The sequence below is a fragment of the Eulemur rufifrons genome, chromosome 8, assembly GCF_041146395.1.
Source record: "Eulemur rufifrons isolate Redbay chromosome 8, OSU_ERuf_1, whole genome shotgun sequence".
Taxonomy (NCBI): domain Eukaryota; kingdom Metazoa; phylum Chordata; class Mammalia; order Primates; family Lemuridae; genus Eulemur; species Eulemur rufifrons.
The window spans coordinates 68692627-68717500 of record NC_090990.1 but is presented as its reverse complement, the minus strand read 5'-3'; the positions used below and the strand labels follow the sequence as shown (position 1 = coordinate 68717500).

At 40.6% G+C, this 24874-nt stretch overlaps 1 protein-coding gene across 2 annotated transcripts; it reads right to left on the bottom strand.

Annotated features, from left to right (window-relative positions):
- Positions 1-4773: 4773 nt before the first annotated feature.
- Positions 4774-24862, bottom strand: LMO4 (LIM domain only 4). Of its 2 annotated transcripts, none has more exons than XM_069478173.1 (5): positions 24457-24862; positions 21456-21694; positions 14052-14148; positions 13500-13655; positions 4774-8885 (listed from the first exon to the last, which is right to left on the bottom strand). In XM_069478173.1, the coding sequence occupies exons 2-5, from the start codon at positions 21689-21691 to the stop codon at positions 8877-8879; spliced, it is 498 nt and encodes a 165-aa protein (XP_069334274.1). In that variant the 5' UTR covers positions 21692-21694; positions 24457-24862; the 3' UTR covers positions 4774-8876. The 2 variants fall into 2 exon arrangements, with proteins under 2 accessions (XP_069334274.1, XP_069334275.1); XM_069478174.1 differs by lacking the exon at positions 24457-24862 and adding an exon at positions 21903-21993.
- Positions 24863-24874: the final 12 nt, after the last annotated feature.

Here is a 24874-nt window from a genome sequence, read left to right as displayed (position 1 = left end):
CACCATCACTTTCCTCCATTAGAGAAAACAGACCAAGAGTTGGTTATAATAATTTCCAAAGTGAATTAAAGACTTTATAAGTAAGTCTTAAATTGGAGAAGTTACTATATCTGCCAGTGTTCCAATATTTACAGACCAAAAGAGTGCCAACCTCGGAATATAAAGCCCTTTTACCTTTAATGAAAGCACCTAATGCACTGGCAAACATAGCTGTTATTGGTAAATTCCTATTTAACAGATGGGCAAAATGAGGTACTGAGATTAAATCATTAGCCCATAGCTAATATTTGATTAGAAAGGTAAATTTAATAATAGGTACCATTTGACTTCCCTTCAACACTAGAATTAAATTTCAAGTGTTTCCTGACTTCCAGTTTGGTGCTTATTTCATACTACAGGACAATATGTGTTTTATTACACGCTTTAAAATAAAAAGGGAAAGTGGGGATGCACCCTCCTAACAAGCACAAAGCACAGAATACAGTTAAATAGTCCATTATTAATTTTCATAACATTTCCCTTAAGACAACAATGAATACTCTCTCTCCCTTGGTTGGTAAGATGGTGTGGAAACCTAAGCTTAAAAAAAAAAAAAGATATACAAGATGCCCACAGATACCCAAGGAATCAAAAAGAAAGCTCAGAATTACCTAGTCTTAGAATGAAATTTGACCATACACCTTCTGGAAGGCATACAATTCTCTGAGTCTCTGGGAATGCAGGGAAATTGAAGTACCTTTTTGGGGGAGAGGGATTGTTTCATAGAATGTCTAGCAGCAACCCTGAGTAAGTCAGTAGTGTTTTGAGAATTTGTTTAACTTTATCACCCAATTCTCATCAGTCCCAACTAACCAACTGCCTAACCCCATTTTGTTTTGAAAAATAATGTCACAAATGTGTCCAGAGGTGGATAAAATGCACAGTAATGAGTTCATTAACATGCCATCTGCATGCAAAACAAGGGCATTCCAGAGGCAGAATCCTTTGGTAGGCCTGTTGGAAATCAAATTCCAGGCTAAAAAAACATAGAATACAACTTAAGGTGAAAAATATTACAGCTATACCTTTACTTGGCCCACAGCAAAGACTGTCTGGTTTTCAAGAGCTCCAAACCCAGTCAGAATCCTTTTCCCCCACTATCTTTAAATTTTAAAACACATTTTACCTCTCAAAGAGGGTAAAAAACAATTGCTTACAGCATGTGGTGTTGATGGAGTTTTGTGAATTACACTCAGCCCCACGAAGAAAGGAAGGCCTGGCTAAAAACCAAGGAGTCAGAAATCCATTTAGAATTGCCTGTCCTTTGAAAATCAAGCCTGTTTATCTACCTGGTTCACTCAGTAACGAATCAGAAAACTCAAACCTGCCTGGTTCATTTCTTCTGGCCCCCAACTGGCTCCCTCCACTCTCAGAGTAAGGAAGGATTAGATTTCCAGAGGCTGTAGCTTTAACAAACCAGAGGCCCTTCTTTCCACAGTGGTACCTCAAACTTCATCAAGAACATTGGAGTCTGCTTTATTTCTGTTGCAATTTTCATTTCACCTCAGCTCTCCCTGACTCGCCTGTGAAGTGTCACCAAATGCTGTATCACATCGACTCTTGAAAACTGCCAACTCTGCTAATGTCTGAGACCTCCTCGTATCACAGCCTTACACGGCATTGAAATACACAAAAGCATAGCTTGAGTTTTACCATGCACAGCAACACCACCTGCATGGGTAGAGCAGAGGGTCTTACTGACAGTCATGAAATAAGACAAAATCGTTGAAATGAGCTGTGTGGCAGGGGTGTTTGGGAGCCTACACAGTCCTTTTTCCAGAACTGCAGTGAGAGACCCCCAGCCCCTCGAGCTCCCTCCAAGAGCAATTTATTTAGGCAATTGTTCTTTCCATTTCCTCTACCTCTTTTTCATGATAGAAATTTTCCCACAGCCTAGAATTTTGAGAAAAAATATTTTATCTATTATAAATTCCAAAAACATCTACTTCTACCCCCTGCCAAAAAACAAAACAAAACAAAAAAAACCAATAAACAGTATTCAGGCTATTGCTGGTACCAGTTATTCAGCTCTGGGTACAGATGACATTTATTGAAAAACTGGAATGTATCATGGGTCTTAGTCATACCAGAGAGTAGTATAACCAAGTAGTTAAGCATATGGGTCCTGCAGCCTCACTACCTGGTACAGATCTTGCCTACCCATTGATGTTACCAGACTTAACTTACTGATTTCATAAGCTTAGGTCATGATGTACACATAACAAATATATAGTGTCTTGCTCTTTTATATTGATGTTCTGTAGTTTGAATCTATAGGTGCGTTAATCAACGCATATTTTCCAGGTCTTTGTAACCTAAGGAGGATATATGTATATCTATCCATAGACAATGAGAAGGGTAATTTAGTCTTCAGACTAAAAAAACAAACAAACAAGCAAAAAAACCAAAAAACAAACAAACAACAAAAAAAACCACATACTGGCTAACTTTAGTATCATTTTGCACATAGTAGAATAAAACATTAACAGATAGTCTGAAAAGGACATTGGGCTATGAGATACTCCATGAAATATCATACAAAACTTATGGGCTTTAAGAACTGGCACTTTGGCACCAAAATCCACTGCAGTCAAGAATCTATGCAAGAAAAAAGCCTGTTTTGCTTAACCTTTATATCAACCTCAAAGAATATTTTGTTAAAATGGAGTATCATTTTTCTTTAACTATTTTTCTCTTTGTAATAAAAGGCAAGCTTGGATTTAATGCCGTGTTATTGTAATTTATTTACAAATTTTTGCATCTTTTTGGACTCTAGGAATAAATGGGAAAATAGGAAGTACAGTCAACAAAATTTTTAAAATCAGTTCAGAATTATGTTTGGATATAATTAAAGGCATAATCTGTTCTCTGTGAAGGTATCAGTGCTCCTCTACTATTTTAAAACAGCAAATATAAATATTAGTTCTGTTATAGGATGTCTGCTTTCCACATCACACTAGAACATGTAAAAATTTCCTATAAAAATTATCGTGTGTGAATGTGTATTACTTCTTTTCTACTTATTCAAGTATAAATGATTTTCATATAGCCTAACGCATGGGTCTTTTATGTGACTCAAGCCACAGCTCATTGAAAGATTTTAAACACACCATTTCTTACTTTATGTGGAATATATTTATCCATTTTGCTTTCTGAACTAACATAATTACTAAAGTCTTGTTCTTTCCCTCAACAACGACAACTTGTGGGCAGAGTTGTTATCAATTATACCTAAATATTCACCATGCAGTACTTGAGATTTCTCAAAACTCAAAAAGAAATTACTTTTAGAGCAAGGCTGAAATATGCAGACAATCTAAATGAGTTGGCATTTCAGGTTGGATAAAGATAAAACACAACACTTTGATTTTTTTAAGGGAAAAGAAACTAGTTATAGCTAATAGGATAAAGTATATCATTGTTGCAGTCTAACAATTTATAAGGTAATTCTACCAAAATGCCAGAGTTCAAATAGAAAATCTGGCACTTTGGGCCTCAAGAGCAGTGCCCTGCCATGTTGGAAGCTGAGGTAAAAGAAATCATAAGTAATATTGATCCTGTTTTTATTTAAAATTGTGATATTTTGTTCATCATGCATGTATTTGCATTATTTTAAAAATACTGCATTAAAACATTATCTTAATTACAGAGTTTTTTGGCACCTCTTTAAATTTTACAAAGTGAGTGCCCACTCACCTCACTCTAAGCCCTGCTTAATAAGTCACCTCCCTGAACTTTGGTTATCTCACTGGCAAAACTGAGGTAATAATAATTAAAAGGAATATTATGAGGACTGAATGAGACTGCATGTGTAAGTATTTGTTCATTATAAATGTTAATGTGTGTAAATATATTTACAAAGCATTATGCAACTCCAAGATAAAGTTATTATATGAAGCATTATATTTAAAGATGTAAGGCTTATAGCAAGTGTAAGTTCCATGATTGATGACAGGAATTGAATCAGAGACCTTAGAGGAATAACTAGAATTTAAGACACACCCATCCCTATCAAACCTTAGTTAAATAAAGAAAAAGGTAATACAATTGCAGCCCAAGAAATCAATTTCCTTTCCAGGTTTCATAATTAATCTTCATTTGTAAATTCAGTTTGTCCTCAGATTTTCTTTACAGTTCCTAAAAACATTCAATTTACCAAAAATGAAAAATTAATTTAGGAAGGAACTCTTTAATGTTTTTCCCTTAAAAAAAATTATAGCTCAAACAAGTCAGGTGCAAGCCTACAAAACATAAAAATTGGTTTTGGAAAAAACTGAAGATGTAAACCCTTTGACTCAAGGACGGGGGATCTTTCTAGGCTGAAGGAAAGTGAGAGGCCTCCTGTTCTTGTGAGCTAATGATTGTTTCCGAACTGGTTAGAATTCAGTGCTAACTGCATTTTAAAACACCACCTCTGAAATCCTTTCCTCTCTCAGGATCTTACATCAATGTTTCGCATTTTCAATAAAACCTTTGCACTTCACCTTTCTCACTCAACAAATCCTGAACTTTAGATCCACAGGAAGAATTCAGTTCAGATCCTTCCTTTCCCCAGCAGGTTTTGATCTGGTGGTGGTGATGTTAATACCCAGGAAAGGCTGTCCTGCCCTGTTTCTGAGGGGAGAGAGACAATTAAAATTGGTACTTGGGTGGCTCAACTCAGGCTTGTCCATTCTAACAGAGAGTCATTAAACAACTTTCCAGTGTCATTCAAAGAACTTATAACAGAATCAATTGATTTTCATCCTATGCTTTATTAGTTGTGATTTAGGAGATAGAATGGCCCTGTTTACACAGCTGTAACATGTCAGAACCTGTAGTACATTATTGGCTTGAGGCCTCTGAGTTGCAGTCCATTCTCAGCAGAATCAATCTGAACTTGAAAACATTCCCTCTAGGAAACATGAACATATCTACCAGCATAAAGCACCACTGCGCAAGTGAAAACAGTATTCATTTGAGGGGAGTTGCAAGTTCACCTTCCAAAAATCAGCCCCGACTTGTCATTGCTCTCAGCATGCTGACGATGGGAGCTGGTGGAAGCGGAGGGCTACAAATGCCTCTTAACTAGGTACCCAACATCGGTGAATGTGTTACACTTTGCTGCTAGTCAGAGCTCAGACTCTGCAAGCGGGAGTTGTTGGCTGTTTAACATGCGTTCAGAGCATTGCCAATCTAAAATGGCTGCTCAGTAATACTTTAATTGCAGTTTCATGGAAACAAATTGCTATTTAACTGCAATAAGCATTTCTGTGACTTGGCTGGACTGACAATAGGTGAGTCTTAGTAACAAAGCGACAAGTAACATAAACTTGTAAACAGTCTGTTTCCGGTGATCTCTCAAACTGAGTCATAGGTAGGAAAGCACCCAGGATAGAATTCTCTGATGAAGGACGAAGGAGTCTTTGGAAAACTGCTTCTCTATTTAAATACAATTATTTAGGCTACATGGAACCTCTTCACTAGACTCCTGACATATAGCTTTTAGATTTACTGTTTGTTACATAATTTATTGGCCCTAAGAAATATTTTATATAAATAGTAGCCCACATTAGAATCTTACTATATTGACATTTAAAGCTATTTAATTTAAGAGCTTCATTTTAGATGATTAGTTGTTTCAAATATCAGTGTTAATAAGGGCAAAAGAAAGAATTTAAATACAGTTAATATTAAGATGACAATTTCACAGGCTTCATTTTGGTGTGACAGTTTTCTCATTTTGTATTTTATAAGACACTACAGTCTGTGTTAAACTATTTCCTAATAAATCATGAAGAGCTGGAAATAGTTTCTTGTGGCAAACGATTTGGTTTGGAAAGGCTTTAGGTTCCCCTGCCTTGCAGGATGTGTAAATCTAACTAGACAGTTAGGTAAAAAACATTAAACCCTTTTAGGGGACAATCTTTTTACAAAATTGTTTCATTAGCAAGAGTGACAATTTGCATGACTGAGATATTTATATGTATCATAAACATAATTTTTTTTATCAAGAGTTCAGCAGGGCTCAGTAACATTTGCTTTTATTTTTAATTGCACTTGCTTGTAGGGACTGGGGGCCATCTTGCGCTATGACGTGGTTAATATTAAATAAGTCCTTTCAAATGAACAGCGTACATCTCACCAATAACATCACAAATGCAATGGATGAAAGGTGGAATAAGCTCATAGTTTTGTTTTGTTTTTTCCCTAGCAATGCTGGGCTTAGCAAAGGAACTGCACACAATCACTGCTCACATCAGAATAAACCGGAGTGTTTTTAGTGGCTTTCCATCCACATTAGAGCAGGGTTTTATTGTTTGAAATGCCTCTGGTTTCAAGGAAGTGTTTTACCTAAAGCAAGACTACTACTTAAATATGTTCTATTGTATATTCATAGCTCCATTAGTCCTTCTCCAATTTAGCACATCAAAGAGAAGGCTTCATCACTTGCACGTGGATTATACTAACATGAGTGACATTTGTAATCTTATAGGTCTGCAACTTAAGAAATGCTTTTAGAAGCTCGTTATTAAATGTGCAGCAGTGCTGGAGGACTCAGCCATATAATAGTTCATTTAAAGTCTGTAACGACCTTAGCCCTCCACATCACTACATGCCACACTGTATTACTTACTAAAAGTGATTAACCACCTCCTTTGAATTTCTACTCTATATGGGACATGAGTACTTATGCCAAAAAGAATACAGATGACGTTTACAATCTTATTAACACATTTTCCCCTTCACCATCCTGAGGAGTCCAACTTCCTTTAGGAAGTTTCTTAAAGAACAAAAAAATAAGAACCAGAACTAGCTCGAAGAAACTCCCCCAGGGATCTAATTCAAACAGATACTGTTATGTATGTGATTTTCTTCATCTTATTTTTTTCCTTGCATTTTCTTTTCCATAAACCTCTAACAAAACTATTCACTTTAACCCTCTGCCTTTAAATTCTCCTACAGGAGGTTTGAAGTTTGAGCAACTGATTTTTCTTCCTGGCCTGCAATCTTTGAAAGCAGGACGTGAGCACAGAAGTTCTCAAAAGGGAAGCCAACTGTTAGTTGAGATGTGCTGAGACAGACTCTATTACCATCTACCGCTATTCTCAGAGGGAGGGTCTACGTCAGGGGCTTTTCTAGAACAAGAGAAAATAAATGCTATCTTTAAAAGGAAAATTTTACGTAGCATTGTAAACACACCTGGTTTTTATTAGCCTGCGATGGAACCTGTACTTGAGATTCCTGCACACCTAAGGCGGCTGGCAGCATAGCCCTAGCATCCAGGCCCGTTTGGTTTTCCTCACTCCAGCCCCAGCCGTTGGGCACTGAGTCCTGTGTGGCATGCTTTCTGCAGGGCAGCTCCGCAGGCAATGCAGGTGTGCTGCTGTGGACACTGCTGCCAGAAATAGCAACTCAGTATCTCAAGAATACGACTAAATGAAACTGGAATCCTCCTCCAACAAACATGGAAATGTAGAGGCGTGTAAGAGTAAAACAAAAAGCTTACAACCGACCGACTGACCACACAAGTCTAAAGCTCACCAGGAAACTGCTGCTTCACCCATCGAAGATCACTATAAAAGAGTTCTGGGCCCTAACAACTAATGCAACTTCAAAACATGTACGGGTATGATTTAGAAGCGCTATTTCCTTTAAAAGCTATAAAACTGATGGGAGAACAAGATGCTTGTGCCATATTCTTTAACATGCTTTTCACCAAAACGCAAGGCTTTCCTATTGAGAAAAAAGAATAAACAGAATAGCTGAAGAATCAAACAAGTATTTATACATAAACACAAAAGATTCACTGTGATATAGAAGTGTAATGAGGTACTGTTAACAGAATATTTGAACTTATAAAAAGGACTCAGAAACATTGCTTTGTACCCCTGCCAAAAATGGCATGGTTAAGTAATTTGAAGAATACTGAATTGGCCCAGAGCTAAATAAATATACACACCGCCTCCCTCAACCCCTCAAATTTAAAGTGAGCTTGTTATCAAATTTTTAAAAAACTAAATTCGTCCAAAATACAGAAGAGAAAAAGCAGTGTTTAAACCCAAACACCATTGAATATTTTTTCTTTTAAGTTTTTATTATTTAAATACACCATACTAGAGCAAATGTCTCTGAAAATATCACAAATAAAAGATTTTTTTCTTCATTCAGCAAATTAGAAGGGGAAATTTCTACACAGTAGCTTCTATGAGCCTGATTTTTTTCCAATTTTTTTCTTTTTTTCATTCTTTTTTTTTTTTTTCTTTGCCATGGGAGTAGCAACATTAGGACAAAAACACTTACATGCATACATACATTGTATTTTACAGAGATACAATAAAAGTGTTTGTGATAGAATATCACAAAAGCCACATCTCTTTCCTTTATCTCATGTTCAGTTTTGATTGAAACACGTTTCCTTACAACACTTAAATATACAAAGAGCAAATAGAATGTTGTTAAGGTAAAACACAGGGTACAAACTCTGGCCAGTGCCCTGCTAATTGTTAATGAGGGTAGAAAGCAGATTTGAATGCTTCTTTTAATTAGCTTCATTAGTCATTTCCCTCCCCCCTCCCAGCTCCCTCCCCCCCAAAGATGTCCTCTGGTGGATCTTTTTTCATTTTCTCTACAGTCTCCCATTAGCCCAGGTTCATAGAGTCCTTAATGTTCATATTCAGTCATTTTAATACACCAATAAATGCGGGAAGGGCAATCAAGACTAAAGAAGGTGCAATGGCATGGAGCTGGCACTGGTGCTAGCTACAAAGGTGACTTGTCTACTGAAGACACATGGGATCCACCTGTGATGAACAAAATCTGAGATGAAGGCACGCATTCTGCATTACTCTGACCTTTTAGCAGACCTGCAAGAAATAAAAATGGGCATCTTAGCTAAAATGCTAAATTTGAGAGATATTAAACTCAAACATGACTGCTTTTGTCTTCTCCACATTCACTAATCTTCTTTTATTAGATTACTTTCCAACTGTGACTTGATGGAGGCTTTCTACGCTACTTACTCCGGCAGTGAAGAACTAAAGCATAACATTTTCTGCAATTTTACTAGCAGAGAAAATGAGACAATAAATGAACTCTCAGAAAGTTTCTGGTGTAAAGTTCTACAATGACTTGCTCGACTCTGGTAAAAGTAAGTTTCTCTTCAAAAGGAATGAATTGCCTAGTAGGGGGATGTTGGACTTTTTTTTAGTAACGGGGACGTTCTGAGCCAAGTTCCTGCCCAGGAAGTTAATATGTTCAACTGTATAACCTTCTTGACAAGTTACATAAACTGCCTGTTGACCTCAGTTTCCTCATCTTTAAAGTGGGGATAATAAGACTGTTATGATTATTACATAACATATTACAGTACTTTCAACAGTGTCTGGCCCTTAATAAAAGCTGAACAAATACAGGCAGTTATCATTATTATTCTGATGTCCCAGGTGACATCTATTGACCCATATTGGTTCTACCTACAGGGGTATGTGTATGAAAAATTATATGTCCAAACATTCAGATATTTTTCACTAAATTATTTCCTACCTGCTATGCCTGCTATATTTAAGTAACATTAACATACATGAATATTATAAATGGATTAATGAATATATATAATGGTTAATGACTTGTGATAGATTAAAGAATATAGTTCAAGGCAAGTCTAACTTCAATGTCGAAGTTAGAAATGGTAATCCACACAGTCATCAAATACAATCTGTTTGCAATTACCAAAATGAAATAATATATATTAGGTTTTTATGGTTTTTAAATGACATTTTGAGCTTCCCAGGAAGTTCTCGTTTCACCCTTTCCCTAACTTACTAAAAGCCTGAAGTCTATTAGGAACTGCAACCCCCTACTTCCAAGCTAATTAAAGTGGTGGAGGCTTAATTCCCCAGAGTGGAAGCTCAGTGTGAGAAAGGTAATTTGTCTGTCCAGAACAAAGATGCGGCAGCAGCCAGCAAGCATATTTAATAAATGAGCATCAAATGTCCTCTACGATGGACACACACAACACCAATTATGTAACTATGGGGGAACTGCAAAATGATATGTAAGCTGCAACACTCACTAAATTTTCCTCCAACTAAAGAGATGTGATCTCTTATTCTACTGAAAAGCACAGATAATTCTAGATGGCACCATCACACTTTTGAGTGGAAGAAAAAAATTCCAAAGCAGGCAGCAATCTACAAAAGAAAAAATTAGCCACAATTCCTGATTTACATAACTCTCTAGAAGGCAATATTCTCTTGAGGTTAGCCAAGCCTTCTTTAAATGATATAGGTCATAAAATTTTGTAGATCCTTGAACACTAGTGGCCTGAGATTTCATTCAATCTGAAATCTGAAATTTCAATCACTATATGATTTAAAAGCTTAAAATTATTTCTCTCAGAATATACAAAAGCTAATGATGCAGCACAACAACTAAACTACACAGCCCAGACACTGGGAACAAATTTCAGGAGAATAAAAGTTTAAAGGGACCAGATGATGGGGACCTATACTTTCCATACAATTAACTGCCTTTAAAGAAGGGGTGTACAAATAATCGACTCATTACTTTTAAGCAAAAGGATGCTTGAGTATATTTAATATGCATAATGCACTGAAAATGTAATTGGTTCTACGAATAGAAGGAAAGCAGCCAAAATAAATGTCCAATTTCCCCTACCAAAAATATGGAGAATGAGAGAGAAGAAAATAATAAAATGGAGCTATTTGTCATTTCTCCCCATTCTCATCGCCGCCAGAAAAGAAACGCCACAGGGTTTGGGGAAAATAATTTTAAAGCATTCTCTAGTTCTAAAAAGCGGTTTATGTTCCACCAGGAAGTGTGTTTTCATTAACTCTTCCCCCTTGCCCTCTCATTAATATCTCTCTGGACCACGTTCATCTTGCCCAAAACCTTTATTTACAAAAACTACCTTGTGAATTGACTGTGCTCATGGTGAGCTGAGCACAAAGGGCAAAAATGTGAGACATTTATGCCAACGGGGAAATGTTCTTAATTAACATCACCCCCAAAACACAGCTTCTCACCAATGTCTGACAAGAACATATCCTTAAGTTGTATTTCCTTATGCCTTTTAAGAGCTATTAATTTTTGAAGGCCACCTGTCTCTGTTTTGGCTTCCAACAGTAAGAAAATATATACTAGTTGGTTCTTATTCATTGACTAAAATATTATTTAATGTTCCAAAATGAACACCCTATCACTCCCATGCTGAAAACGATGTGGAAAACAGAAGACTTCTATGAAAAGCACAGTACATGTAATCCTGTAAACACGTAAACCAGATTTTTCTCTGGTTTTTCTTTCTAACACCTCTAAATTTACACCTTCTTATACTCAAAAAGATAATACTGAAACCCTGCTCATATTTCTTAGGAGTCCTTTGCACTACGTCCCTAGCTAACATTATTACTGCCTGTATTCAGTGCTTCACAACCTAGCTACAATTTCCGTCTCGTCTCTACAGCCCTCAATTCTCGCCATGCATGTTGGTGAGCTGTTAACACTCAGTTTTTATACAGTACTGTGCTAAGTCAGGGAAGAAATGGTATAAAACCAGGAAAAAAATGAAGACATGACTTGGGGAAAAATTAAGCGTTTACTTTGGAGGAGGTGGGGAAGAGATGTACCATTTTATTCGTAGCATTTTTTTTTTTTTTTGCCAAGTATAACTACAAATGGCTTTGCCTCTATCTTAAAATAGGTATCTCAAAATATTTATGTTACCCATTCATTGTCCTCAACTTTGCCCTGTAGACTCACTTCATTAGAATTCAAATCATAAAAATCTGCAAGTTTTTATATGTATTGGCACTCCTTAAAGAAGCCTGAAATGCCTCATTCATTGGTGCCTGGTTAATTTACAATAAAAAATTGGACTTTTATTCCTAAAATGGTTATTCTATGTAGCTTCCCACATTAGTAAATTAAATAAATAAAAGTGCACATAATTTCATTTAATTAACACTTACTAAATAAGAAAAGGGAAAGTAAATTTAAAATTACCCTATAAACTTTTGCAAAAGAAACGGACAAATGCAAGCGTTAAAATATGGCAGTATAATTTTAAACGGTTCAAAGTTTTCAAATATTTGTCATCCCTCCCACCCCTCAGCATTAAGAAAATGCATTACAGAAGACAAAGAAGCCTATTTTTTTTTCCCCCAAGACTTTTGGAGCTTGCTAAAGTCCTATTTGCAGATAAATGTTGTTTTTTGTGATCCTTACAACAGACATTAATGAAGTTCCTATTGTAAATCCATAAAGAATTACCAAGTGAAGTGTGCACTTTTTGTTTCAATGCAATAACTCAGTGCTGTGTGATTGCCTGGGTTAATGATGAAAAAGTCAAACATACTATCAGAGCTGATGGAAAAATCTATCACCAATCTGAAATTAAAATTCATCTGTGGTCAATAAGATTTAATATCCATGCAAGTGGCGCTGTAAAGAGTAAATGAATCAATGTCATCAATACATAATCAGTATGAAATATGATGTGAATAAAATTATGCGTACGAGTCATACATTTCACTCTTTTCTGGGCCAGTGTGGAATGAACAGTCTCTTAACTGAAGGTTGACAGTAATTGTTACAAATTAGGCACAGCAGTTATCAAAATGCACTCACTTGCATAGCTATAGGACTTATTAAGGAGATTAAAACAGATCTAAAACTATCCAGTACTGGGGGTGCTGGACAACTGTTGATCACCAATTTTTCCTCGTGCGTTCTAATACTATAAGATTTGTATACTTGTATAATTTCCTCATTTCTAACTCTGGTCCATGGACTTTCAAGTTGGGGATCAAGAATCAAGATATGTAATCTTTAATGGAGATATTAGTACCACAAAGTGGTTAGCAAAAACAAGACCTTTGTTTTAAAAGCAGTAACTTAATTAAATTTTACGGGACTACCAATCAACAAAAATGCTCTCTTCTGGAATTACAGAATGTTTTGTAAAACTGCTCTTCTAAAAATAAATGCACCATAAATTGGGTTTGGAAGGCAGGTGTCCGGATTGCTATTACTAATGCAGAAATCATTCTTTCATGACAAAGACATTTATTCCCTTTTCCTACCCTAAATGTTCTAATTTTCCTCCCACAATAACCTATCACATCATGTTTCTGAATTTCAAAATGGTCAAATGGATTAAATAACTGCTTATGTGGTAGTTTTATGTTTTGTTTGACTTTGCATGTGATAATCTTATGTTCAACATGAGTGAAGCTACAGATATAATAGCCAAGTCAAGATTTTTTTTAACTACAAAGAATTGACAATTTAATCAGCTCTCCTACTTATAAACACTCTATGCATGATTAATAACTCTACATTTCTTCCAAAGGGCAAGCAAAAATACAACCACCCAGGAAAACCACCCTTCCTACGTTAAGAGGTTGAACCTTCCAACTTGCTCTAACAAAGCTTATTAGTAATTGCTGGGTATTCACCTTCTGGTCTGGCAGTAGTGGATTGCTCTGAAGTGAATTCAAATGGCCATTGATGAGAGCTGTAGGTCTATCATGTTCACAAAATAAACTGCCATTGATGTAGTGAAACCGATCTCCTGGGACGAGGCGATTCCGGCAGGTAGAGCATGTAAAACACTGAAAGGGAAAAACAAACTCACTGAAAACAAGTACAAATTAAGTCTTTTTTTGGTTACAAGTTTATAACCTGCTTTTAAGCAGGTATCTGTCAAGTACAGAGCCACTTAGGGTTTAGTGTTTTTCTTCCTTTGACAGGATTCCAGAAAACAGTAAGTCAAAATGCAATAAATTGGATTAGGCTAAAGGGGGAAGAGACAAATACACGCGTGCTTGTGTGGAATGGGGAGTGTGAGGGGTGCGTGCGGATGTGCGACCATCACTGCCATGCTATAGCTCCGATCATTCCTTTTAGTGTTTGCAGCTTGAGAAGACAGAGTTCACACTAAGGAGAAATGCTTTGTCCCTATGTAGGAAAGGCATGTTTTTTTTTTTAAAGAGAGGTTCAAATGCTACCTTAAGATGATACACATTGCCTTGCGCCCTCATGACGAGTTCGCTCGCTGGAATCGACTGTCCGCAAGCGCTGCAAGCACCGCTATTCCCAAATAACCTGAAACAAAGAATGATGGTTGACACCAATGAATAATCCTAAACCGAAAAGAAAGAAAGAAAAATACCCCCAGACTACAGCCTTCCCTTTTGAAAGAGGCTGAATTCTTAGGCTTCAGCCTCAAATTTTCTGAGTGATTTACATAATCCGGAAAAAATCCTTTTCGGGGGGGCGGGGGACAACTAACTTCTGCCTATCACAGAGGAAGAGGATGCTCCGGATTTAATCAAAATATTGACTTACACCTCTAGCAAACACAAAAAACAATTCTGTTCTACACACATTTTATCAGATTACTGGGTTCATCATAAAAAAAGATACAATTCATGACTGGAGTTTAAATGCATTGTGTCCTTGAAATTATATGAAGAACTCTTTTGTACTTTAATCATATCTTGAGATATGAGTCATCAAAAGGGTTAAGAGGATTTGATTGTATATCTAAGAAGACATCATGCTCAGTGTATTGAAACTCCCGTAAACCTCCATCAGTGCAGACTTTCCATTAGAAACTCTCTGCTATCCAGGTTGATATATAATGTGTATGGGTTAACCTTTTCAATCATGGTGTCAACACTTAAGATTTGCCTCTGCTCATCTCTTTCATCCTAACCTTCTCTCTCTCTTGATAATGAAATGCTTGCTCCAACTTCCCTCTATCTGCTCCTGAGTCCACAATTTAGATTACTTCATCTCTGCTAGCAACAAACTGAATGAAATTTCGATTTGAGCAGAAAGTAATTTACCGGGATCTGGACCCATTTGTCATCATATCTCTCTGGGTGTTTGCTGTATCACTGCAGTTTTCCTATGCAATCAAATGAGACCACAACATCTGCCATAGGGGGAGGAGGGGGAGAAGGAAAAGGCTGCAGAGGAGGGGAAAGCTCAAGGAAGTGTGCTATACTGAAGAAAAACATATACATAATGCCTTATATCCTTCTACAGGCACAACAAAATATTTTAATAACTACCGAACTTTCACTTTTATGGAATCTGTAGACTCAAGCTGAGAAGCTTTATTTGCTTTTGGGCTTCCCTCTTTAATATCCACAAATATTTATTAAACAGACCAAAATGATTTCACATTGAAAGGTGATATCGGAACAACTAAGCAGGGTCAGAGAGGCACTTTTCAATAATGAAAAACAAAGTAATAGGACTTACAAATTAACATATTGGTGTCATAATAAATATTAATATTTGCATTTCCTCCTTCTCCAAATAAAGTCATAAAATGCAGTTTGTGTCAAACCAGGAGACATGTGCCTATAGAACACCCCGTAATCTGAATGATTGCGGCATGCCTCTATATAAAAATAATTGCTTTGAGTTTTCAGAATCTGGTCTTGCAGAAGAGGCTTGTCATGTTCAAACTACTAATTTGCTGTCGCCACTTTATTGAAAATAGCCTGTAAGTTGTTATTAAATGTATTGACTGAACGACAGGGAGAGTAGTAAAACTGCCCCTTAAGATGGCTTTTAATAGGAAGCCCAAGAAACAAATTTTGCAGCAGCATCGATTTGAAGAGTTCAATCAAAACTCCATTTCAAAACTAATTAGTCTGAAATCCACGACACATTGACACGTTCTTGCAGAATCAGAACAGTTATAGAAAGAAAGCTGAAATAATACACTGTCAGGACCTCTAGCCACAGGACCGCACCATGTGGGAGCTCGAGGGGCCTCTGGGCTGCTGTCTCCTAATGCTGGACCACTTCAGCAACATTGATGAGGACCTCCCGGTGCCTCACCTACAGCACTGCTGCCGCAGGGGAGTTCTCAGAAGGGCAGAGTGGCCAGAGAATTAGCATGGCCCGAAGGAAAGAGGAAAGAGTTTATGGACAACAGCAGTGCTATTCCTGTCCCCAAGAGGGATGCCAAATTCAAACAATTTGGGTAAAAATAAAGTTAAAAACCAGTCAACCTGGCAATACATGCTGAGGATAAAGGAAGGAAAGTAATTGGGGATGGGGTGGGGAGCAGAATCCTACCAGGGCTAAGGACCAAATATCCTCTTACAGCAACCCAGAAGTATTTTAATGGATAAGAGTCTATAATTATGGCTGCCACTACCAACAGGTACACAGTGACATTCCATCTCAAAAATACCGTTTCACAGTACCGATCTGATTACCCAGCCTAAGTATTCATTTATTTAACAATTCACCCTGAGTAAAGTCAGTTGTATGTCTTCAACATCTAAGTGTATTTTGATAATCAGAGCAGCCGTATGCAATCCAAAAGCTTTTCATGTGTCTTATTTGCTCCAGCACTGCTATCATAACCTTTCACAGAACAATCAGCCACAAAATGGTGGGATTCCTAAAGTGTTAAAAATTACAGTTACAAAGTTTGAAAATGACCAAGATCTACCCAGGGCTGATGTGCTACTGGACAAGGTATTAATGGAGTTTAAGATCTTTCCATGTCTACAGCTTTAAGGCTGCCTCCAAGCAGAACAACTTACATGTCTATACACATTCTAATCCCCTTTTACCAGAGAGGAAGGCTACCATTAGAATTCCACCCTTTTTCTGAAAAGTTGTGTTTTTTTTTTTTTTTTAACAACATTTCTGTGCGCTGGAGAGTTAATTATCTAACCAGGGGCACTGTCCAGGACAGTGTTTGATTTAAAAGGCTCGAGGCTTTAGGTGCTCAATTAAGTAGCTATCGGTCTCAGACTGGACTATAATGGGCTCTTTTCTCTTTAACTCAAGCAACGGGGAGATATACCCCAGGTCAGGCTAATTAAAGCCAGGGGAGTCTTTAATTGTGATGACAGAATTGGTTTCAGTTTCCTTTCTTTGGGTCCTCAGTCCAAGAAGGTCGTTAATATTTCAGCATTTGGGCAATGCAATCAATCACAAACATCAAGAGGTTCCTTATATGGGGAAAAGGGAAAAGATGGGAAGAAATCCCACCAAACCTCTGCACTTTAAAGGCGCTGTGCTCCTATTTGAAAAACACCATGTAGTGTTAGTCCCGTTGGCCCGCTCAGCTCCAACTCTCCTTGCTGACATTAAGAAAGGAGGCCAAGTCGTATTTTTAGTTTAGTATCAATGCTTAGCATCATTCAGTAACTTCAATGACCAATAGGTGGGCTTATTTTCAACTGCATTATTACTTCAAGCAAAAAACACGCAATATGGAGCGCTACCTGCCTGTGTTTTCTACATGGCTTTCAGGCAAGGAGAGGTACGTTTCTAAGAATGGCTGAAAGGTATACATTTGTACCTGCAAGTAAATATCAGCAACCTATCTGAGGAGAAAAATGCACATCCACAGCTACTGATCCAGAAGCAATTGGTTTTCCAGCAGGTTCCTATATTTAATCTAAATTCTGCACCAGCTATATTAAATGTAACAAAGAAATGCAACCCAGAAATTATGCCTGGAGCCAAGTCCATTAAAGGTACTTCGGAATAACTAGAGACCAAGCACCTTAAAAGCACCAGAAGCTATTGATACTTAAGAGGGGGGCTGTGCATAATCGCAACTGCTGCATTAGAGAGGGGAGGGAGGAAAAAAAAAAAAATCAGCCAAATTACGCTTGGTTAATTCAGAGTAACAGATCTGCCCCCAAGTGAATTGGAGGCCTTGAATTAATTCTGTTATGACAAATCAAGATAAACGTTCCCCCTAAATTGCATGCGATTTAATTAATTTTTGAGATCCTGGGTTTTTTTTCCTAGCTAATAGTTCACATGCTCCTGTGCTGTCATTGTGCTTGAGTGGGCAGACTTCAAAGTGATATTAAATAACCAACTATTAGATTTACCTAGCACGTCCTATTGGAAAAGTGCCATTTAATTACCTAGCCTGTTCAATTAAAGGGACAGCATTCTCTGAATATAGCAGCTTGCTGTTGATTACCAGGGAAATGAACTCGCTGCCTGGCGGCGCCTCCATTCCTAACGCTTCCCCCCTCCCCAAACACACCCTCCACCACCAATGCCCCCCACCCAGGCCCCCACCCCGGCCGCGCGGTGCTTACTGCGGCTGCGGGCGCCACGTGAACCGGGAAGAAAGCGCGACCCGCTCTCCGGGCTTCTGCCCTGCGCTCGCCCCCTCGCGGGCCCCGGGCCGCCGCCGTGCTCGGCGCCTTCGCTACGGCCTCGGGCGGCGCCGGTCCCGGCACTGGCCCTGCCGAGCGAGGAAGGGCTGGCCGCCCGCAGCCACCCGGGCTACCGACGCGTTTCCTCGCCCTCCCCAGACCTGGGGCCCCACCCGTCGGTTTCCGAACTTCCTCCTCTCGCAGCACTTTCCGCGCCAGTCTTCGGGCCCGAGGTGGGGGTGAAGGAGAGAGGGTTCGAGGAAAGAAACGGAGTTTCCGAAGCTACTCCACCGCGCCTGGGTAGAACCGAGGGGTCGGGGGTCGGGGGCCGGGGTGGAGAAGGGGCCAGTTCCAGGGCTAGCCGACTTTTATAAGGTGGGGGGTTAGGCAGGCGTGGGTCCCTTTAAGATCCACCCTCCCCCTCCTCTCCACACCCCCCTCCAGCCTTTCCCTCCCTCTCTTAGAGGCCAATTTTGTTAATTAAATGTTTTGTTTGCGACGCAGCTCTCATTCATTGCGGACACGTCATTCGGAGCAGATCTAAGCCAGAGACCAGATCTCATTAGATAAAGCCCATCAGAACTAAGAAAATGGAGGAGCCACTAATTAAAGCTTTTAATTGTGCGGATTCGCTGCAGCAAGGCAGCCGCTTTATCTGAAATCTTGGAGGGAGCGGCAGAAGCCCAGCTCTGCCCAATCGACACTTGGCCGCTGAGGGGGAGGGGACAGGGGAAAAGCGGCCCCCCTCCCCTACCAACCCGCGCCCCAGCCGGCCTCTCCCAGCTCTCCCGCAGCTTTTTAGCCAGATCTCGGTTGTTTTCAAAAAAACCACAACCTCAAAGTCAGACAGTTTAAAAGCCCCTTAATAAATTGCTCTGTGGTCCCAGCCGGGCCGAGGGGTCTCCTTCACCTGGCGGCAGGCAAGCGGATTACTGCACTCTTCAGTAGCGGTCCGCGAGGAATTGAAAGCTCCTCCAACAAGTGGACTTGGGGGAGCTTGGGGAGGGGGGTAGCTCACAGGAATAGGATGGCGGCGCCTCCCCACCTTCCCACCCTTTTGGCATCTTGGTGGGCCGAGAGAGGGAACGCTGAAGGAAGACTTCAGAGATCTCTAAATAGGGGGGAGGAGGAGCTCAGCTGCTGGTGAGCCCGGAGCAAAGTGTGAGGCGATCAATTCAGCACAGAGCTAGAACTCATCTCTCCTGGACAGATCTAAGGTTCTCAGGGTAGCATCTAGTTCAAGAGCAAGCCTGGCTGGCTCCAGTTTCCAGATTCAGAAGAAGAAAAGAAAGGAAGTGAGAACATGGACCCAATTAATTAAGGCTCAGAGCTGGGCACACATCCTCCATTGCTCCATTAGGCCACAAGGAAGCATCAAATGGGCATTTATATTTGGCCCCAAATACAGGTAAAGGAATGGACGATTCCCAGGAAGCCACTTGCCTAAACTTGTCCTGAGGGAATACAAGTGGACCCATCTTCTTTTTAATTAGTTGCAATCAGAAGCAAGGGTTTTTTTGAAGGCACTTGGAGAAGAGATGAATCTGTACCATATACCTAATCTTAACAGAACTGTCAATTTTTCCACTTCAAACCACACTCCTTTCTTACCACAATTTTGCTCTCTATTTAATTACAATACTGTCAAAGCTCATGGCATTGCTTGGAAGGAGAACCAGAAAGCATTACACTCATGTTCCTGCTGATTTTCCAACATTTACTTCTAAAAGAACACTTAGTGAAATTAATGTTGCCATCTTAATTTAAAAATAAAAGCCCTCTCGCTTTCTATATTTCTCTTACTTGACTGATTAAGGATGCCAGCAGAACAGACATAGGTTGCATTATCAAAATAACCAAACGTCATTTTTCTCCATCATTTTACACTAATGATATCACCAGGGTAAACATGCCCATACTCAGCTCTGAACTGCATTGGGATCTTTTGCAGTATCAGCCTCAGAGTAAGGCAAATCACAATGGAGCTAAACTTTGAACAAAATATCTCATCCACTGATTTACCCACACTAAAGAAAGAACCAAGTTTTCTACTAATCACTATAAAGAAAAAGGTTTAGGGAAGAAATTTATATAGAATGAAATTCTTCTTAAAAGTGTGCAGTTTTCTTGTATCAACGGTGTGCGTGTGGGTTTTTTTTTTTTTTTTTAATTACTGGATGTTGAAACAGAACACCTCCTAGAAGCATTCATGTGCATCAGTCTATCAAACCATTTACTCAAATTAAATGTGTAATCCTTCAAATGCCTCCTTTCAAATTAATGAGTTTAAGTAGCTTGAGTTCACCTGAAAAGATCCTATAGGCACCTGACCTCCTGAATTCTTTCCATTAATTGCACTGAAACTTGTTGGAAAAGACTGCTTACAAGGACATATGAATGTTCCTATACATTGCTTTAAAATGCAAGATTAGTATAATTCTATAGCCTCTTTTCCTAAATCTCTTTTGGGGATCAAGGACAGTGATACAAATGACAACAACAAAAAAACCCAAAAGCTGAACATTCTTCAATTGAAAAAACTGCAAATTCTACATCACAAACCACACACTAACATTGAGCATTACAAACCTTCAAGTAACAGTAAGAAGAGAAAAACTGCCACTAGATTTTGTTTTTGGGTTTTGGGGTTTTGGGGGGTTTTTTGTTTTTATTTTTTTGTTTTTTGCTATTAGAATGTCAAGTCTTTAAACTGATGGGTAATTAGCATTTTTCACAAGGAGCACAAAGAACAAGTCACAGTTTTCCACTCAAAAAAGTTAAAGGTGTTTCTGTAAATATCGTAATAAATCACTATAGACAAATCACTTTTCTCACTAACTACACTTTTATTTTTAAGTCAACCTTTTGTTCGGAGTTTTTCTGTGGGTCCCTACCTTGTTTTAAGAACACATTTTAACACCCACTTGAAATGTTTATTTTTAGCCTAGGCTAACCACTTAAAATTTTGGTCCAGAAGGGTGCCCAATCTTTTCACACCTAATGGCCCAGTCCAACCAGACGAACATAGTTTTAGGTAGTATGATATTTGCCATTAATTTGTCATCAAATTTTGGAAGACTAACATGGGCTTCCTAACCTCTTGTATTCGGCCAACCAGAAGGTTTTTGAAGTGAAGGCTGCAATGTATTCCCATAGGTGCCCGCTCCTTTCCTTACAAGCCTGCTAACCTTTGGCCTTCCATTGCTCGGCTCGCCCATCTCATCTCGGGGAAAGGCAGCAAAGTCTTACCTAATGTAGTCATTTCTGCAAAGGATCATGCCGCTCTTGGTGTAACAGGACGTGCCGATGTCGCCCAGCTGCGCCTGGCAGCAGGAGCACTTGAGGCACCGGCTGTGCCAGTAGCTGTCCATGGCATAGAGCAGAAAGCGGTCCGCAATCTTGCCCCCGCAGCCTGCACACCGCTTCCAGGAGAGGGAGCCGGCCGTTACCGGGGGCGGCTGCGAGCTGCTGCCCGGATTCACCATGGTCTGCAGAGGGCGGGAAGGGGACAGGGATAGACAGACAAAACAGGGGCGATGCAAAAGTTAGTAATCGCCGCCGCCGGAGAGAGAGCAAGCCCATTCCCCTCCTCCCCTCCCCCGGAGCTGCTGGAAGGAAGCAGCAGGGCAAGGGCGGGAAGGAGGCTGAGGGGGAGAGGGAAGGAGGGAGGCTCGCCGGCAGCAGCCGCCTGTTTACTTTTCTCAAGCTTTGTTCTGGGGCCACGAGCTCCTCTCAACTTTCCTGCGCTCGCCGCCGCTGACAATTTCAGCTCGGGTACTGTCAAAACTCCGAGAGCGAGGCTCCGCGGCGCGCTCCACCCCTCGCGGCGCCTCCTCCCGGCCCCCGCCTCCGCCCACTGCCCCCTCCTCCCCCTCCGCCGCCCGCCTCCAGCAAATGAGGGTCAAACCCACCCACCGCCGCGCCCGGCCCCTCCCCAGCCCCCGCCGAGCCCGAGAGCCAGCCGCCGAGAGTGGGGAGGCGGCGGCCCCGCCGGAGCCACGTTCCCTCCCGAGCTCTGCCCTGGGAAGTGCAGCTGCAGTTCACAAGTTGGAAATAGTTCGGTTTTCCGAAAAGGAAGGAGGGAGGGACCGGGAGACAGAGAGCGTGGTGGTGGGAGGGGAGGCAAGGTGGCGGGGGTTGAGGGGGGTGCCTTGTGTAAAGTTGCGAAACTGGTTTTTCGTATTTTAAGCAGCACCTTTCACATGCCATTGTAGTGACCGCCATCTCCCATTATTGTTCCAAATCTCATTTCATTTTGAAGATCAATGAGTGTTTTCTCTGGGTTTTCAGGACACAGGCAAGAATAATAGATCATTGAACTTTAGGATGCCTGTTAACTTCCTATACAAACACTCTCCACTTTGGTCTCACTAATCTGCCCTTGATCAGCAATTTAAATGCTAAAGCTTTGTTCCTCCAAAGGGGGGGGGGGATGGAGGTACAGATAATATGCGAGAAGGCACTATTAAGAGATGCACAAGTTAAATTCGAGCCAGTCCTGCTGTCACCAAAAACTGCTTTTAAAAATTCCCCACTCTTTCAAATGAATGCCACAAGAGAAGCAACTGGGGTATAATATAGGAATCAATTTATAAAGCTTAGCCTAAACCGATTAATTTGTTGCCTCCAATCCTGAGTCCAATAAAGTCCTAGTGTTCCTCCAGTCACTTATTCTATAAAAAGATCAAGTTATTTACTGCCAATTAAGCAGCCTGTTTTGTCTTTGTCCTCTGTAAGCCGAGAGTGTGGGCTCCCCCCAGGCTCCAGGCTACCTGCTCAAGACATTCAGCTGATACCTCAGAGGGGAGAAGGCGAACTTTGCCTGTCCCTGGCCCAACTTGGCTGCTGCAAAAAAACGAGGGAGAGGGAACGAAACAAGGATTCGAGTTCCTTAAATAGGCCGATTTTAAACACATTTCCTCCGAAAGAGTCCCGGAACGTCTGTCCACTGACCGCACAATAAACCAGAATAAGAACTGCACCAATTAAGCTGTAACAAAACCCTGAGACTTTGGAAACAGGACCACTCTAAAACCCATTAGCATTGCATTTATCCGAATGCATCATACCTTTATGTAAATTGATTTATCTGATGCATTTACTCGAGGAATTGCTTTTTGTTACAATTTCAGCCCTAACCCAAATGAATCTGCATTTCCTGCCCTAGGTCTTTAAACTGTTTCCCCCAACGTTTTAATCGCTCCGAATTCCTTTTTAAAAGGGGAGAGAGAGGGAGGAGATTCCAAGCTCTTCCCCGCCCCCCATCTTTGGTGAGAGGTAAATATATATGTATATTTTTTTGAAAAGGAAACATTACACTGAGAAAAGCATCCAGTAACCCCATTAGCTAAAGCTCTTAAGGACAAGCAATACCTTAATGCTGATTAAATCTAAAAGAGATGAATCAAGAGGACTGACCAGAAACTGACTCCCCTGATAACTAAGGACGGGCCCTCATCAAGTTTCATTTAGAGTTAGAAAAAAAAGAAAGCTTTTAAGTTAAATAGGCTTATACTCTAGTAATTACATAGGCAAGCAATTTAGGTCCTGGGATAGTCAGTGAAATAGAAAGCAGAACTGGCAGCTAGAGGCAAAATCTGCCCCCCTTTAACAACGTCTCTGGTGTTTTTTAATGGAGACCAAGGGAGGGACAAACGTAGCGCTGGCAATTTGTAGTACAAAAATGGATGCTTAATTCATGTCTTGATTTTAATTAGGTGATTCACTGGATTCCTCCTGGATTGGAACAAAAGACTTATAAGCCAAGAGGAATTTTTAAAAAGAACCAGCAATACCGAATCCTGCTCACTTAGATCCCTTCTGCCACTGTTTCAAAAACAGTGTTTACTAGAAGGGGGGTCGTTGACTATACCCCCCCCCCACACACACACATACACACACACACTACTTCTCATACTTAAAGGCTCATCTAAGCACCCTCCGCCTTTCCCTTAGGAACTAGAAATGTCCCCACCCCCCTCTAGGGTCCCCACCAGCCCGTCTCCAAGAAGAACCCTTTTGTAAGCAGGAACCGCTACAAAGCTGGCGGCCCGGGGCTGCCCTCCCTGCTAGCTCGCAGGCCGGCCTCGGTAGTTTCAGACTCTCGCAATACCGACGTATTGTTTACTTGCAATTTGGGACGGTCAAGGGAAAGAAGCCAAAGAAAACAGCCCCGGCCCGAATCGACCCCCTCCTTCCCTCTCTCCCTCTCCCCCTCACCCGGCCCGAGGCTCCCCAGCCGCCCCCTTACCTGCTTTTCCCCTATATTGCAATATTGCGAGAGGCGGCAGCGGCGAAATGCGAGCGAAGCCGCTCGGCTTCCAGGGAAGGGGCGCCTTGGCTGGCGGAACTGGAGGGAGGGAGGGAGTTCTCGCAGAAGCAGGAAAGGGGAGGAGGGGGCTAAGGGCTGCTTTTTTTTTTTTTTTTTTTTAATCGCGTTGCTCTGGGGCGGGTTGGGGGCCCCCGCGTAAGTGGCAGGCAGCCGGGAGCAGAAGTGTCAGTCTCAGTCCTGGTCCTTCTCCTCCGCCTCCGGCTGCGCGCGAGCAGCTGCAGGAGCCCTCGGCCCGCGCGGCGCGGCTTCAGGCGCGGCGCAGCGGCAGCAACTGCTGCAATCGCTGCTGCAAGTTTGGCAATGTGGCTTCACTTTGTATATTCCCCCGCCCGGCGGC